We start from the raw sequence: 17,077 nt of genomic DNA, 5'->3' as shown, positions 1-17,077 counted from the left end.
TATTCATTAGTAGGGAACACCTAACATTTGTTAAACAAACTTTTGTTTTTAAAGTAATAGCAGAAAAAAATCATAGATTTTCAGCACAAGTGTCTTTTCCATAAATTTACATAGAATAGATTTATTCCTCAATGGGACACAGAAAAGAGAAATACAAGAGAAAACACTGATTACACATCAGTTACCCTCTACAAGTCATTTTTCCCATTGATGCCATCTGTCTTGGCCAAGAACCAGATTCTCATAAAATCATTTAAAACTCATTCTTCTATTGTTTCAGCAAACCTTATCAGAACTCTATTTCTAAAATGTATTCATATCAGATACTATATTTAGCTTTCTTTAAAAAAAAAATACTTAATTCTATCACCCGAGTTAAAATTTTAACCTCAGCCTCCCTTATGGCAACACACAGAAATTCTTGTAGACCACTGGAATGTGGATAAATTGAAATCGTTGCTCCTATCAAACCTGCTTACAGAGTTATTCTGAAATTAATAGCCTGGGATACTTCTAGTTAACAGTCCTTTTAAAAGAAAAAAAAATAAATGACATGAAAAAGTATTTGTGCCATCACTTTATCTGTAAGTAGTAAAACACTGATCAGTCCATACTGACATCAGGAGCTGCATTATTAGTAGTCTACAATCATTCAAATATTCAGACTAGTATTTTCTACTATATTTTTTCAGATATAAGCATGGTTTGCATTAATAAATAAAAAAGTATCGTGACAAATTATAAATATCATGAGAAATTATTAAAATTTAACAAAAAACAAATATTTAAGAGGAAATAAAAAACTCACTTGTATGGTTTCTGAGGCAGAATACTGATTCGAGTCTTGTCAAGTATCTTCTTTAATTTATTTCTTCCCCCAACTGTGTTGGCTTTACTTTTCTTATTTACTTTTTCTAATCCTATTACCTGCTCCACATCAACAGCAAGGTCTGGGATGGAATAACGACTTGCCTTTTTAATATCACCAATTTTAGGCAGGTGGGGAGCACCATTTCTTTTTTCCTCTGACAACCGTGTCAAGAGTTCTTTAAAAACTGCACAAGACAGGAAAAGGGAGGAAAGAAAAAGAACAAAAATGTAAAAGAAAGCTCTGTGCATCAGACCAGTTTAATATTAATCATTATAAAAAACTGATTAGGATATTCTGTCAATTCAAGTGTTAAATGAATTTAGATAAAAGATTTAAAAAAAAATAAATTAAAAAGGACATTCATTTTCCGGAGTATGAAACAGAAAGTCAGTAAATTGGCCCAGCTCAGAATAGAAATACACTAGATGACCACATGGTTGCCTGGATGGTGTCAATAGGAGAATTTTGACTTTTCAACCTAAGGACAGAGGCTTTTGCAGAACAGTATCACACATAAAAAAAGCACACTAGGCAAACATGAGATAGGAAAACTTCCAAGGGAGAAGGAAGGTTTCAAAAAGATAACAAGCAACAAAAGCTCTCAGATGGACAAGAAATTATTAGCAACAGGAATGAAGAAATCAGAGGGGAAACTGCAACAAAGTCATAAGGAAAAGATAAGAAAATATGAGACTACTGAGACACCTTGGATGTTTGACAGGGCTGTTGTGTCCATCTGTCAGATAAACAAAAACCCTCTTGGACTCTCATCTCCGTCGCAAAGAGTCACCTCTGAGGCAGAGACACCTGATGAACTTGTAAATTAGTTCTTCTATGCAACTTTTTGCTTTACAAAAATGTTGATATACTTAAAGAAATCAGACAAAACTGATGTGGAGAACAAGTCATATATTCTGAGCATGAGAGGAAGTCTCCAACATATAAATGGAAAATTCATCTGATAAGCTGATTTGTAATAATAAATGAAAGCTGATCATTAAAACCAAGGAATTACAGAAAAAGTGGGATCAACAGCAAACACCTAAGGGTGAGTACTAGGGGCTAGGTTTTACTATTACGTATTAGATTTTGTCCTTAATATTCATCCTTATCTCCAGAGGTACACAACAAATCACCAAGAGACTTCAAATAAGACACACAAATAAAAGCGGAGGAGAGTAACCCAAGCCAGTAACTGTACTGTCAAATAGGAGCTGGGGGCTGGAGAGACAAATTAGACACATAAGATGATGCTGTTTGGAAAAAAAAAAAAAAAAAAAAAAAAAAGGAAACTCTTCTTTTAGGATTTGGTGATAAGGAACACTGAAAGCAATACACAGTAAGTAACCATTCTGAGATTCTACTGCAATGAGATTTCAGTATTTGTAATGGAGCAACAAGACTAAAAACTTTGAAAAACACAACTTCCAAAGAAATCAGGTTTAATCTTAAAAATACCAAAGCAATACATGAGATCCAAAAACCTGGTGTGTGAAGGATGGTTACACAAAACTTATACATAGAGAAACAAGCATGGACTGCAAAAAAAGCATATACAGAATGTATTAAGAAATGCCAAATTATTAGAAACAATTGAAATATTAGAATATTTACTGCAAAGCAAAAAAAAAAAAAAATATGCCCAGGAAATAGATTTGACAAATGACTTCTGGAGATAACCTAAGAATATTTAATCATCAGTTAGTGCAGTGACATCCTGTGGTAATATTCTGCCCTACTTATTTGTGATGAAGAACCTGATCTCGAAAAATAAACTTGGGGAACATATCACTAAATTATATAGATAATCCAGGTATCCAGTGGTAAATGTCAAACAAAACCCGCAAACTGTTAATTACTTATGATACTAACTGAGGTCTTGAGCTGCTTAAAGACTCCTTCATATGACTGCTTTAGTACTTGTTAGGGAGAGAAATCAAGAGAATAGACGTGGAGGGTAGTTTTCACATAGCTGCCAGGAAAGTTAATAACCTAGTCACAGTCACTGTAGGCATGGGCTGAAAAACTGTGAGCAAATTCAGCAGGCAGATTAAGATCACTGATCAACTGATATTCCAAAAGAGACTTCTTTCTTGAGAAAAGACTACGTTACACATACAAACCGGTTTTATAAATTGTAACTAAAGGGTCGCAATAGTTCCTCTTAATCCAGAAGTGTGCACTTGTAAGAGTGAAGTTATTTTATTTAAGACCCTATTCATAAATTTTTCTCTGCAATTATGAACTGCTTTAGGACCTGCAAGTATTCTTTTTTTAATTCTCCCCAGTACAAAAGTGTTTCAGACAAAACTATTTTAAACAAATAAGAAGACTCCGTCTAAATTAGAACAGAAATTAGAACAAAAAGTGCACACAAACTTACCAAATAAATTGGTTTTCACAGTGATAGACAAATGAGTGTTATTTCTAAGGATTTCCATGGCTTTTGACAGCTGAATGTTTTCAAAGTTTTGACCATTCACTTCCAGTATCTAAAAATGCAGACAGGTAGTGTTATTTTTATTTAATGAAGAGAAAGGAAACAAAAAAGGGAAAATAAATTAATTTTTAAATTACATACCTGGTCTCCACGTTTCAAGCCTGCTTCTGTAGCTTTGCTACCAAAATCTACGCTGTCAACAAAGATTCCAAATCCCTTTTCTGACCCTCCCAGCAAGATAAAAGGCAAAGGGGCTTCTCGAGATGGCTTTGTTAAGGTTATCAATCTTCGTTTAGCTTTAGCAGCACAAGCAATATTTAACAGCCTCAAATGTCCACCCATTTTCTACAAAAGAAAAGCATAATGAGTCATAAGCCTGGCTACTCCCTGACATCCTAAACTGTCAGAAAAAAATCCCTCACTCTTACCTCCCTCTCCAAATTGTTCTCAAATTCTTCCAGAAATCGAGTCATAGCAGGATCTCCTTCAAAATCATTGAAGTGATTGTTCACCCACAACAATACTACCCGTGTAACCTGAAAATTAATCAAGAATATAAATATCTTCCAGGAACACCCAAAACAGCACTACTGCGAAGTCCTTTAAAAATACTGCTTCTAGAAGCCCCTATAAATTTCCACTAGAATCCTAAATATTATATATATACACCCAAACCTGACTTTACTAATATGCAATCATTTACCAGGAGGACAGAATTAATTAAGTATTAACATTGCTTTTACTTGTATAACCAAGTGTATGTTATAGTTCATAAAGAATACTGTGAGTTAGAAATTAACACTGGCTGTATCAAGTTGGATTGAGTAGGGAGTAGAGAAGACAGGCTCCATAAGGCAATGAGTTAGATCCATTTCTGACTTAAAACAACAATTTCCTGTTCACGTCCATTTCCAAATCTCCTTAATTCTTTGAGCACATGATCATAAAGCTTCTGACAGCGCTTTATATTGGCTCTTGAACCTCACAAATCTTCGGATAAGCCACCATTAACTTCATTAGGTATTCACCTGTGTAAAAGAGCTACTGTATGTTTAGAGGGACAGGAAGAAGGATCTTTCGTGAGAAGTAGGAAAGAGGACCTAACAGCAAATACATGCAATTCTTTTCCTTCGAGTAAATCTTCCAGTTTACTACTCCTCCTTTCCCTCCATCCCTACTTCCTCCAAACAACTATGACTATCAAGTTCAGAACAATCTTAGTTGGGATTTTACAGTTTGCCAGGAAAAAAAACCCTAAAGGAATACTATCAATTAATATTACTGAAGGTAAAGTGACAAAATAAGAGCTAAAATTTTCAAAAATATATGCTTCCATTATAACATTTTATCTTGCTATGCAATTTGACCTAGAACATCAGCAGGACTTGTCTCAAATTAATATTGATTCAAGCTATTTTTAAAAGCTCCCGAATACAAAATGGATGTGTCACTGAAAGTTATCTTAAAAATACAGCTGCATTTCTTCTGTTATGCTGGGAAAACAAGTTCATAGGGGAAAGCCCCTAAACATTTCAAAAACTGGAGCTTAAAAAGTAAATCTCATAAAAATTGTAATCGGCTAAAGCTAACCACTGTCTGTTCTCTGCATTTACACAAAATCTAAACCTCTGCAGACTCCTATGCTAAAGGCACAAGGCATCCAAAAACCAAATGCTGCCACCATCACGGGAGCTGTTTAGTTTATTGTGTTTATACAGTTTCCAAATAGTTTTCCTTTTATCCCAGAAAAGCAAGCGAATTCAGAATTGCTGAAATTCATGACCAAACTAGTCAAGTACTTCAGAACTCCTTGACACTTCAGGTTTCTATCAGGAGACAAATGCAGAGCGTTACGTGCTGCAGCGCCCAGCCTCAGGGATGTAGGCTAAGAGTAGCATTTCTGACATATTTGAGATTTTTGCACCTTGGAAATTGAAGATGAACTTCCTTCCTGTTAAACATCTGTGGTGTTTTTCATAAATGAGGATGACATTAGAAGATCCATAAATGTCTGGTTAAATTTAGTCTAATTGCAGATTTTAAAAATCGGCTGGGAAGTTGCAAGCCATACCACATAATATATTTTAAATCACTGCAGTGACAGCTGTCACAGTTGGGACTTACTACTGTACCCAAAAGACACTGCGCTGGAAAGGGCTGAACAGTGACTTCCAAGAGAACGTCATTACTTGTGTCACAACCAGACGCAGCATTAGAAGAGGATTAAAGCTATAAAGTCAAGTAACCTGCTGCTGGGCAAAATCCTCAGTAAGGCTGGATCTCAAATGTCCCAGTTCGATTCCTACTGAGTTCTGATTAACCTCAGGAAGTTTTACTCTCCCTTTTTCCTCTTCTCACTGCCTATCAGCCCCTAATACAAACCAGCCAAAATCTTCCAGATTCCATATTCCTCACTTGCTTATCTCTGCTTGTCCCAAGCTGCTCTCTGACTCCTGCCTTTTTGTCAGCACTCCTCAGCGTCAGAAAGGGTTGGTTACTGAGACAGCTGAACAAAGAGCTGCTCTGTTTTCATACCTGATACCAGCAAATGCACTGGCTCATGCTTTTACAGAGGCTGAGGGGATTATCCATTGGAGGACAAAAAAAATAAGTTTAATGATTAACTCCCAATATTACAGCTCTGAAGCTGTAACAAGCCTATGCTAAACAATATTTGCTGCAAAGCCTATCCTCTCCGCCAAATCTAAGATCCTTCCTCCAAGCCACAGCTATATTAGCATTTCTAGAAGAAATATCCAGATTTAAATAAAAGTTGAAAACCAAGTTTCTCTTTAACCTTATTGATATAATTCTCTTGGTTTCAAAATTGGAAAAAACATCTGGAAATTTTTACTTGTTTTTTTTACATATGAGAAAGTCACATACTAGCAAAAGTAAAGCATTACAGTGTGAAAAACAGCATAGCCTCAATAGACAGCGTGCCAAAACTGGATATACAGGGTCTTATTCTTCCATTACAGCAGTTTTGTTTAGGGAAGAGGATGTTTGATTGCTTTCTTGTGTCTGGGTGGGTTGTTTTTTTTTAATGCTGTGTAAGGCTCAACAGATTCTTAACAATGGCTATATTTTTTAGTGTCTTTATGCAAGTGTTTCCCAAGTTGTGTTAACTGGAATTATGTATAGAAAACACAGAACTTAGTTACATGCTCAAATTTTGAGACACAATAGAATTCTATTGAATTATATTAAATAAAAATATTAATTACAGGAAAAAAGCTTTCCCTATACTTGAAAGCAAGTAAGTTATGTTGTAAAAACACAGAAAGGTAGAAGACTGATAACTTACCTTGCCTGAACACACTAATATTTAAATAAAATACAATAAAATAAAGGAAAAAAATATTCTTAGTTTTATCCATATATTCTGCCATTAAAATATTTCACCAGCTATTTGTGTCTCACTCAGTCACTCCCTCTAAAACTTCTTTTATTCTTAATAGCCTATATGTCAATGCAAATGCTAACAGGTATGTAGTTCAGGGGATTTTAACCTTGTCCCTGAGGCTGGGGTCATTGAACCACTCCAACAACTTCTTGCCCACTTCCATTGGGCTGGAAAGAAAGGTCCGATACGTCAACAGGAAGTCTTCTATAAATGTTGGGTCTACCACAGAATGTTCTTCCACCAAATGCATTGTTAACCTTTCAGCTGTTCCCTATTAAAAAAAAAAATCAAACAAACCTTAGTTATTAAAATAGATTTTCAATAAATGCAAATTTGTTTTCTCCTAACATACTGAAGATGTACTACACTAGGAAGAATACTGGCATTTATTAACTGATGTGCTCAGCAAACATAAAAGCTTTACTGTTGTGATAAGAAATGCAAAAAATGTCTGTAATTTAATTCCATAGAAATCACTTAGTTATGAATGTGCATAACTGTAAAGAGAAAAATAAGAAATATTAGCTGCCTATTTTCAAATCAATATTTTTATAATATATATCTCAACTAATCCCAGACTTAACTTGCCAAGTTAAGAAGTTTATAGAACACAGACTTTTGCAAGACCCTCCCTTTTTTGCTTTTACCTTGATGACAATGTGACCTTTTCTCGTTCCAGTGCGGTCAAGCTCCCTGTGCTCCTTCACCATCACAATCTCCCCTTCCTCTTCCACCTTCTGCATGTTCTTTTCCACTTGATTGAGGATGCGGCAGTAATCTTGCTGGGCTATACAAACAAACTGGAAAGAATCATTGCGCACCAGTATTAGAAGGCAAAATCTTCAGAAAATAATTTAAACTTACGATGCAAGTACTCTATTAATAGAAAAGACAAAGTAGCTTCTCAACCTGCGGTGAGCCAAATTTGTCTTTCCAGCAGTTCAGCTGTAGTAAGCAGATGCATACACAAGCACAGTACTTCCACTACAATCTTGCAGTTAGAGGAGACCAAGATTCATCAGAACAAAATTATTTAGCATTATAAGCCATTTTTGTTTAGCTGCTTGAACCTCCCCTCTACTGGAGACAAAGCTCAGTATCCTTGCTGGTATTTTTATTCTGTTGCAAGATTTTGTGTGGTATTTAGAAGAGTTAAGACATTGAAGGGAAAACCCAGATGTTCAGTATTTGTGCCTATTGCTACTATAATAATTTCCATTTTTCATAGTTATTATTAATAAAGTTAATCATTAAGAAAACTAACATTTACTCAATTATATGAGTGCGGGCACACAGAAACAAATTAATTCTTGATTGAAGCATACAGCAGGAAAAAATATTTTCCACAATCTTCTGCTCAACCAAGAATAAGAACAACTATCTGAAGAATATTCCTAGCACCTGCACTATGCAAATATAATTACGACTACCTACTACAACTTAGGAAAAAGCCCGAACTGTATACACTATGAATTGTCTTCTGTAACTTGCTAAAAGTTTTATATCTTTGTCTCTATTTTGGGGCAAATATTCAAGATTAAACTGTCATCTTATACGAACTTGGCATTCAACTGAGTGTTTCTGCTGATTGAAAAGTTGATAAATGATCATGTACATACTTAGGACAAAGGCATGAGATTCACAAAAGATAGTGTTTTCTCCTGCGTTCTTCATAATTAATTTACATACTTTTTCTACTTTCAGCAGCTAGTAGTAGCTGAAACAGAACTCCCACAGTTTGCATTTCTTGCAAGACATCATCCCAACAAGATACTATTTATGCACCTTTTGGAAATTAAATGGGCAAACTGAACCAGGTGACTACATTAACACACATTTACATCCATTTCAAATGGCATCTACTGGAAATTAAATAGCTATCAGGATCAAGCAAAATGTTTAATTTACCCAGGGTTTGGCTAATATCTTCTGGATTGGAATAGGTAAATAGCAAGTGCATATCCAGATGAGGCTAGTAGCTTAATGCTATGAGAAGGGTTCCTTAAATCTGATTACTTGTATTACAGCAAACATCAAGGCATTTTCCTTGGAAGGCCAGACTGGCTGAAACTCGATTTTCTGCTCAAACCATGGGACAGAGAGCCTGTATTACACGTTAAGATTCAGTAGCTGAGTTGAGTAAGGAAGAATGGCTATTGCCTGTAGAAGTCAAAGAGCCTGTAATGGCTAATGGACCTTGAGTTCCTAAGGGAAAGTTTGAAGCAATGCATAGATGCAACAGGCTGCTGGACCTCAAGTTCTGGAGAAAGCATGTAGACAAACCTCTTAATTCAAAATAATGAAGAGAATTCAATTTCCCAGACTGTGAGTAGGCAGGAGCCATGCTTCCCAACTATTGAACAGGGTTACACACTGGAGATTTTACACATTTTCAGTTTAAATTAAAACTGTGTCTGGCGATTGAGTTGCATTAGGCCTATATGTACATGGTTTTGCGTGTATTGCAGTCTGACACACTACCTGGCAGTCATCCACTTTGGTTCTCATCACTCCTTTCATATATTCCTTTTCCATGGTAGGGGAAACACCAAAACTGTTCCCCATGCAGAGTATCTCTGTTCTTCCATCAGGGTATGTCACCTCCACGGAGCCATTCAAAATGACCGACCAGGAATCCAGCTACAAATCAAATGTTGCAGGATACGTGAAGACTGAATTACTTAACATTGTGATATTATATGGTATAGACGCAACCCTTACCATTTTTCCAAAGGAAAAGTTATTTTTTAGCACCTATTAAAACCATTTATAAGCTAGTTTACCTTAAATGTGCAGCTATTTCCAGCTCAAGAAAACTGCAATCCTATGTTTAACTATAATGTTGAGGTTATGTAAGACTGTAAAAAAAATTTAAAATAACAACCCCAAAATAAAAAAGGTGGTTTTAAAACACCACTTAAACACTGAAATAAACTCCCAAAATCAGGTCCAATAGGCAGAAAGCATTTTGTACATTATGAAGAATAGTTTCTTATCCTTTTATTGCATAAGAAATGTTGTGTGATTGCTTTAAACAAAACCTTTCAAACAAAAAGAGGCATAATTTACCTGATCAATGTTCCTTTTTATTTTTAAATTTTTAAGCAACAAGAGAGGACCTTAACTGTGGAATCTGGGATGCCTGGTATAATAGGAAAGTCCAAAGTAACTTCTACTGACCTCTTCCCCATCGTTTAGTACAATAGTTCCTGCTCTCTCCACAACTGCAAACACCATTACAGCACAGAGCTCTCTCCTCACTGACATTGTCATGTTGGCAAAAGCAGGCAATTGATGCATGAATTCCAGTAGTTGTTCTGAAGGAGAAAAAGCCCACTGAGTCGTGCACGTCAAAACAACAAAGTACAGCAAAGGCAGTTCTTCAGCAAGATGCCTGGGGCTACTTAAGCTAAAATGCTGCACAATCGTTTCTGTATACTAATAAATCATGTACAGTGGCCTGTTGTAATTACTGCGTAATTTGTAGACACAGGCTGGTCATATCATCAATAGAAACCCTGCAAAGTAAAAGTCAGCATAATGGAAGAACTGTAATGCAACCAAGAGCGCTGAATACGACCAATGAAGCCATAACACTCCAGCCAGCCAGGGCAGTAAGTCCACGCAGACTGTGACAGGCCTAGATAAAACACAGTAAGACATTAAGAAGGGAAATTTCACAAAACTGAGCAAGTTCATTGGTAAAGCCATCCTTTCCTAGGCTAGCCCTAACAGTAAATTGTACATGATCGTCACCTGGCACAAAGTTCCAGAAAGAACTGGATTACTGTCTTAAAGGTGACTACTGCTGCTCTGTCTCCTGCATGCACTGGAGGTGCACTTGTACTCAGCTGTGAACTTCTGTATTTTTGCTTTTTACACTGTTTGTAACTACAGAGCTCATTTTCTCTTAGTAGTCCTGCTGAGGGACTATATGCCCTAAAGGCTAGACATTTCTGCATGAAAAAATGTAGCCAATAGGACCCCATCTTCTTCCTAAATTTTTATTCACTCAGAATCACTGAATGGTTGAGGTTGGAAGGAACCTCTGGACACCATCTGACCAAACCCGCTTGCTCAAGCAGGGCCACCTACAGCCAGCTGCCCAGGACCGTGTCCAGATGGCTGCTATATACCTCCAAGGAGGGAGACTCCACCACCTCTCTGAGCAACCTGTGCAGTGCTCCGTCTTCCCCACAGTAAACAACAACAACAAAAAAAAGTGTTTCCTGGTTGTCAAACAGAGCCTCCTCTGTTTCAGTTTGTGCCCTTTGCCTCTGGTCCTGTCACTGGGCACCACTGAGAAGAGCCTGGCTCTGTCATCTTTACACCCTCTCTCCAGGTATTTCTACACATTGACGAGATCCCTCTGAGCCTTCTCCTCTCCAGGCTGAACAGTCACAGTTCTCTTAGGCCCTTCTCATATAAGCCATGCTTCAGTCTCCTAATCATCTGATAATTAACCTCTAGTTATACTTTGACAAAAGAAAAAAATTAAAACTCATCCAGTGAAACAGATTAGATTAGAAATTGTAAGAATTGGAATTGTAGTTCTGCTTTGCTTTCAGTGCATTAGCCTGCACATTAACATAGCAAATTAGTTTGATTAGATGCACATTTACGTAAAGGTCTCCAATGTTTAACACAAATGTATATCCTTGGTTAAAAACAGACACAACACCACAACTTACAAATAAAAAATTGAATGTGATAAGCATCCAGTGTTGACATTAATGTTGACTTTGCAAAGGTTCTATTTTCCAGTGTGCAATGATGTTTCCTTCACAAACCAGTTCTGATATCAATCACAAGTTGAAGCTTGAGATCTAAAGGGCCAGCAGCTAATATCTTTCACCCCATCATGGGTGTTTTTCTCTTCTTCTTTTGTTGTACTTATTCATTGGCTGAATTTACGGCATTTATGAATCAACGTTACAGAATAAAGGCTAAACTTACCAACTATAAAAGCCAATGACTAAAACAAAACCTCAAGCTCAAAAAGTAATTTTTTTTTTGTGAATTAGAAGAAGTTTGATAGTGTTCTACTACACTGCAGTACTTACCAATGTCATCATCTGTCCTGTCTATTGGGTCTTTCTCCAAGCAGTCTCTAACAATATCCCTACTCATCAAAGGATCCGATGCCCTTTCAATATCTTCTTCATCATCATCATCCTCAGAATCCACTGCTGTCTCTGGCAACCCACTGAGATCCATATCACCAGCCTCACTTTCTGTAGCCTAAATTCATGTATAAACAATTAAAAAAAAAAAAGAGAAAACATTCAAATATGTTTTTCACTGCTTCAGTTTTCTAGTTAAATACACAGAAATGAATTCTATCACCTAATAGGTCACTCAAATTCACTCAATATTTTTAATATTGCTTTTTCTTTATATTTTTTTAAAGCAACTAACCATTAATCAACCCAAATCCATTCTTTAAATAGGGCTTTTAACACTTGTTTCAATCAGCCACATGGAAACAGGATTCAACACATATTATTTAATCAGTAGGTCTTGGGGGAATTGAAGGCAGTTATATTTCAAAGAACAATTTATTGCAATATTAGCTGATTTTTTTTTTTTTAAATAAACAGTTCATTTAAAACCGTTTGCTCTGTTCCCACCCCAAATTTACATTTTCAGACACTTAGAAAGGCAATGCAATTTTAAGTAGACAGTTTGGGGAAATAAGTACAGCATCAAAACGCTACAGGAATTTTGCCATGTTCCAGTAATCTAGGACTGCTTTGTGGTTTGCTGTTTTTGAGGGGTTTTTTTTACAATTCACGTTCACCACAGTTAAATACGGCTTCCATTTGCTGATAAACAGTAGAAGAATTTACAGATGCAGAAAAAAATGTGAAGTCACTGCTTAAACACCACAGATGGACCACACTGAATATCTGCCAAACTTAACCTCTGCTAAATTGTATTGAAATGAAGGAAAACATAGTCCATATATAGCCTGAGGTCATTAGCATAGCACCTAAAAGTAAAACTAAATCATTAAAATGTATTTAAGACCAAACACTTAATAAATCCCACAAACATTTGTCTGTCATGGCTGAAAAAAGATGCTTTTTCTTAGAACCTGATGTAACAGAATTGCAGCTGCCAAGGCTCAGCTACAATTTTTAAAGAAATGCAAGCTTCTAACAGGCAAGTTTTGAGCCATGGCTTGAGAAATCAAGTTACCGCAGTCCTTATGGGGATGGTTTGTTTCCGACACTCTGGAAGCACACAATGCATTCATGTCTACTTTTAAAACACTACATGGAACTACAGGTACTAAAGCACACTGGTAAAAATAACCCACTCAAAACCAGGTCACCCTCCAAACACAGAGAAGGTAAGACAAATTAAGTTTGCATTTTTGTAGAACCATCTTCCCTATTCCTGCCTCACTAGCCGCGGCTGACATCTGTTACTTTAATGCCATCATACACAGCCACCTTATGAACAGCTGGAGAGGGATCAGGGCAGCTAGTGCCACTTTTAAATGCTTCTGTCCCACAGCACAACACAAGCTTTCTAACTGAGTCTTGTTAATATAAAAAGCATGTGATAACAGCACCCACACAGTATTCAAGTTATTCTCACTTTGTGGTTTTGTTGTTGTTGTTGGGGGTTTTAAGAAAAAAATGCTGCACATTTCTTAAGCAGGATAAAGAAGGATGTTATACTGGCATACCAACCACAAAAATCTTATCACTGATAGCAGTATTTTCATTAGCAGTCTTACTGTGGTTAACATGCGTGTTCTCTGTGATACATTTGAAGCAGTTGCTCTACCTACTCTTACAAAATAGCCTTCATCAAAAGTGACTGGTGGAAAAATTAGTGACGATGAGTCAGTAGACACACAGCTTATGACACTGATCTGCCAGAATCAGAAGTCTCCAACAGTGACAATTACAGTGACAGTGGGATTGAATAATTCACAGTCAATTTTGCAAACCTTCCCATTACTAACAAGCGTCCCTCCTACCTGCCCAGATTAAGCTGTCTCAAAGGCACGTTAGTAAAAAGAATGCAGAACTACATTTAGTCACACAATGCTAACATACATGACAAAATTCCACATCTGATTATTAAAAGGCAAGTTATTAGACTGTCTTAAAATGATAAAACCGGACAGAAGTTGAAGTTCTATCATCAAGAAAAGTTGACGCTATTTAAAAAAAAAACTCACACTGAAATTAAATACAACTTTGTAACCAGAAAACACATTAAAAATACTACTAAAGCCTACAAGCATTTCCTGAAGACGACCACTTTTTACAGAGATAATTAAATCTTTTTGACAATGAAAGATATTGGTAGAAACCTGAATAATAAAGCAACTATTTCTAACTTACTAGTTACCAGAAACTACACACTACTGCAACAAAGCTGAGAATTGAATGCAACAATGCACAGAGCAGTATGAAAATTTATTAATTTAAGACACCTTTAAAAATAAACCTTATCCTTTGAGAAAAAAAAAAACCTCACAAACTTTTTTTCAAGCAACTTTCTGAAAATGTTAGGATTATATAAAAGTTAGCAAAGGAACATAAATGTAGCCTTTCCACGTAGACAATATGCATCCATAGCAGTAAAGAATCAAACAACTCATCCCATGAGGACTCCTCCATACAAACTATACAAAAGTTTTGTATGAGTTTTGTTACATTATTAAGAATAATTGGATCTGCCTTCATGTTAAAAGCACACAGCAATTTATCAAAAAAAAACCAAACCATTGCAAATAGCTCCTTTAGGCTTAGTAGCATCAAGTATGACATTAAAGATTCATGGTCCCCTTCTTGACACATTACACTTCATAACCCACCTACTTCGAGTACTTTTGTACTCCCTCAAGAGTTCGAAAAATCAAGTATGTCCACACAGGAACCCTTAGTTATGAAGCACTAGCCATGCATTTGTGTAAGACTAAAGGGATAACCTCACTTAGCTCCTTTGAGGACAGAGAATTCCTTATAAAATTCCTCAGTAGAAAATCCAGAACACAAGATGAGTACCCTGCAGAATTCATACTATATTCAATCATGAGGCTTATTGCTTCCCAGGGCATTTAATCAAGGATGAAATACACCTTTAGAAATCAGTGCTTTCATAGGTGCATGTTGTCCTTTGTTTCCTGGGTAATAAGAGAAATTAGCTTCACTTAAATAAGTCTAAAAAGACCGCATGCGAGAAAAATGCTAGTTGCAGCTTAAAGTATCCAGCAGTGTCTCTTCAAAGTCTGAACACCAGTAGCAATGAAAATTTTCTTTACAGCTGGAAAGATGGCATGAAAAATTTGCTGAAGCTTCAAAGGACTCACATAATGACAGCCTAATATTTTATTTGCCACAGCATCAACAAGAAAGTCAGGAGACATAAGAAAGACAATTTCAAGCCTGAGGTGAAGAGTTATTTCACATTTGGTACCTAAGGAGGCCTGCCCAATTTTAAGCACTGTTTATAAAGGTTAATACTGTAATACAAAAATGGTTGTTCCAGATGCTAAGGATCTCCAAGACCTAAGTAAATTCTAGATTTGAGTGGTAACAGCTAACTAAACAAATACCATGAAACAACTAGTAAAAGACGGAGAGTAAGGGACCCTTGTATAAATTTTCTCAGCCTTTGACTCCTTGACTGACTCTAGGAAGAAAAAAAAAATAATAAAAAAAAAGAACTATCATTCATTCCCCTCAGGTCAAACTGGGTAAAGACTGGGGAAATGGAAAACCCTGTTGGTCCCTTTAGACCTGTATGAGGGAAAAGTGATTAAGCCCAACTCTACTGATCTTTCACTTTTTGGAGGCATCATGAACACGGACATAATGAGAGAGGTGATGGACTACATGAACAGCTAAAGAAGATGACCTCCTTTACTGTCTCATTTCCCTCTCCAATTTTTGGGTATTAGTTGAGAAAAAGATCAGAAGAGTCCAAGGGGGATGTTGGCTTATCCAACAGATCTATACCTTTACAATCAAGTAGCTCTCTCTCCCACATTATAACCCCTTCATCACACTTGTCTGCACACACATACCAGCCTCACTATGGAAAGAAAGTGGGAGGACTTGAAGAATTGCTTACAAGAAGACTGGCTCTGTTTTAGATGGCCTTCAGAGTTTTCTTTTCTACACTAGTTAAGGGAAAAAACTTCCAGTTGATCTTAACAACACAAAGAGAAAAAACTAGAAAACCTTTAAAATTAACCACATTAACTACTGATTTCTTAGCATTTTAAACATAATATTTTAGCCTAGACTTTTAAAAGAATTTTTGTTTTAACCACTTTCTTTAGGAAACATTAAGAAAAAATAATGCATCATTTTGAATAAAAAATCCCCTTTGTGACTAATACCATACCACCTAAATCGATAATCCAAAATCTCCGAATATACAAGAGAAAAATACTGGGAAAAAAAAAAATGAAAAAGGCAGAGAAGACACTTGTTGCACGAACCAGAAACACATTCATTGTCTGCTGCAATCTCTCAATTCCATGAAGCTAACACAGAAAGCAGCCAAGCTCAGCTCAAAAAAAACCACCTCCACCTTATTTTTCCATCATTGCAGTTTAAGGGATAAAAAATTAACTATAAAATGAAATTGAAAATGTTTATTAGTGATTTTTTTTAAAATTATAATTTATAAACCAATACTTATACAAAACACCAAGACCCCTGGCACTATGCCTCTTGTGAAATCACTTGCAAGAGTTCCATTAGCTTGAAAAATTTCCTCCTGCCATTATACTCGCACATTGGATCCAGCTTTTCCACAGAGAGAGACCATAGCTAGGGTTTTGTTTTACATTATGTTTCAACTCACAGGGCAACAGCTTACAATACAAATAAATTGCTATGAAATTAGATCCATATAATTATGTTTGTTAAAGACTTATCATATATAAAACAATAAATTATTACATGCACACAAATCATAAATCTAAGGTGGTAAAATTATTTTTTCATATTCTACTAACATGAGTGCAAATGGTCATATAATACCTTCAAACTCCTAGAGTCTAAGATTTTTACTGCTTTCTCTTTCATATTTATTCTCTCATTATCGACTACCAAATTCACAGCACAGCAGCCCACATCTGTCACAGGAGCCAGTCTGAGCACTATTCCTCCCTAGAGATGGAAAAATGTAGTAATCCAGACAATGCACACCAGGAACGGCATCCTCCCCTATCATCAGCTAATTGCTGTCTTTTTGAAAATGGAACAACATTTGCTGAGACTGCAGGCATACAGAACAAGGACTCTGAAAGTCACTCCTAGGCTATTAATTGCAGAACAGATTAGAGCACCCAAACTCACCAAGGAACTGCACAGGACCCAGC

The 17,077-nt window shown here is 36.2% G+C and overlaps 1 protein-coding gene across 1 annotated transcript in view; it reads right to left on the bottom strand.

The window, feature by feature from the left end:
* Positions 1 to 794: 794 nt before the first annotated feature.
* LOC104468020 (rap guanine nucleotide exchange factor 2) overlaps positions 795 to 17,077 on the bottom strand; it is a 41,281-nt gene continuing 24,998 nt past the window's right edge. The window contains exons 3-11 of the mRNA XM_010082009.1: positions 11,781 to 11,958; positions 9,898 to 10,034; positions 9,199 to 9,357; positions 7,365 to 7,517; positions 6,824 to 6,988; positions 3,740 to 3,847; positions 3,453 to 3,656; positions 3,255 to 3,363; positions 795 to 1,055 (exon numbers count right to left, since the gene is read on the bottom strand). Of these exons, the coding sequence (XP_010080311.1) occupies positions 805 to 1,055; positions 3,255 to 3,363; positions 3,453 to 3,656; positions 3,740 to 3,847; positions 6,824 to 6,988; positions 7,365 to 7,517; positions 9,199 to 9,357; positions 9,898 to 10,034; positions 11,781 to 11,958 (1,464 nt within the window). The 3' untranslated portion in view covers positions 795 to 804. The remainder of the gene's footprint in view (positions 1,056 to 3,254; positions 3,364 to 3,452; positions 3,657 to 3,739; positions 3,848 to 6,823; positions 6,989 to 7,364; positions 7,518 to 9,198; positions 9,358 to 9,897; positions 10,035 to 11,780; positions 11,959 to 17,077) is intronic.

Source organism: Pterocles gutturalis, unplaced genomic scaffold, assembly GCF_000699245.1.
Source record: "Pterocles gutturalis isolate BGI_N339 unplaced genomic scaffold, ASM69924v1 scaffold9884, whole genome shotgun sequence".
Lineage (NCBI taxonomy): Eukaryota > Metazoa > Chordata > Aves > Pterocliformes > Pteroclidae > Pterocles > Pterocles gutturalis.
This window is presented reverse-complemented; position numbering and strand designations above follow the sequence as displayed.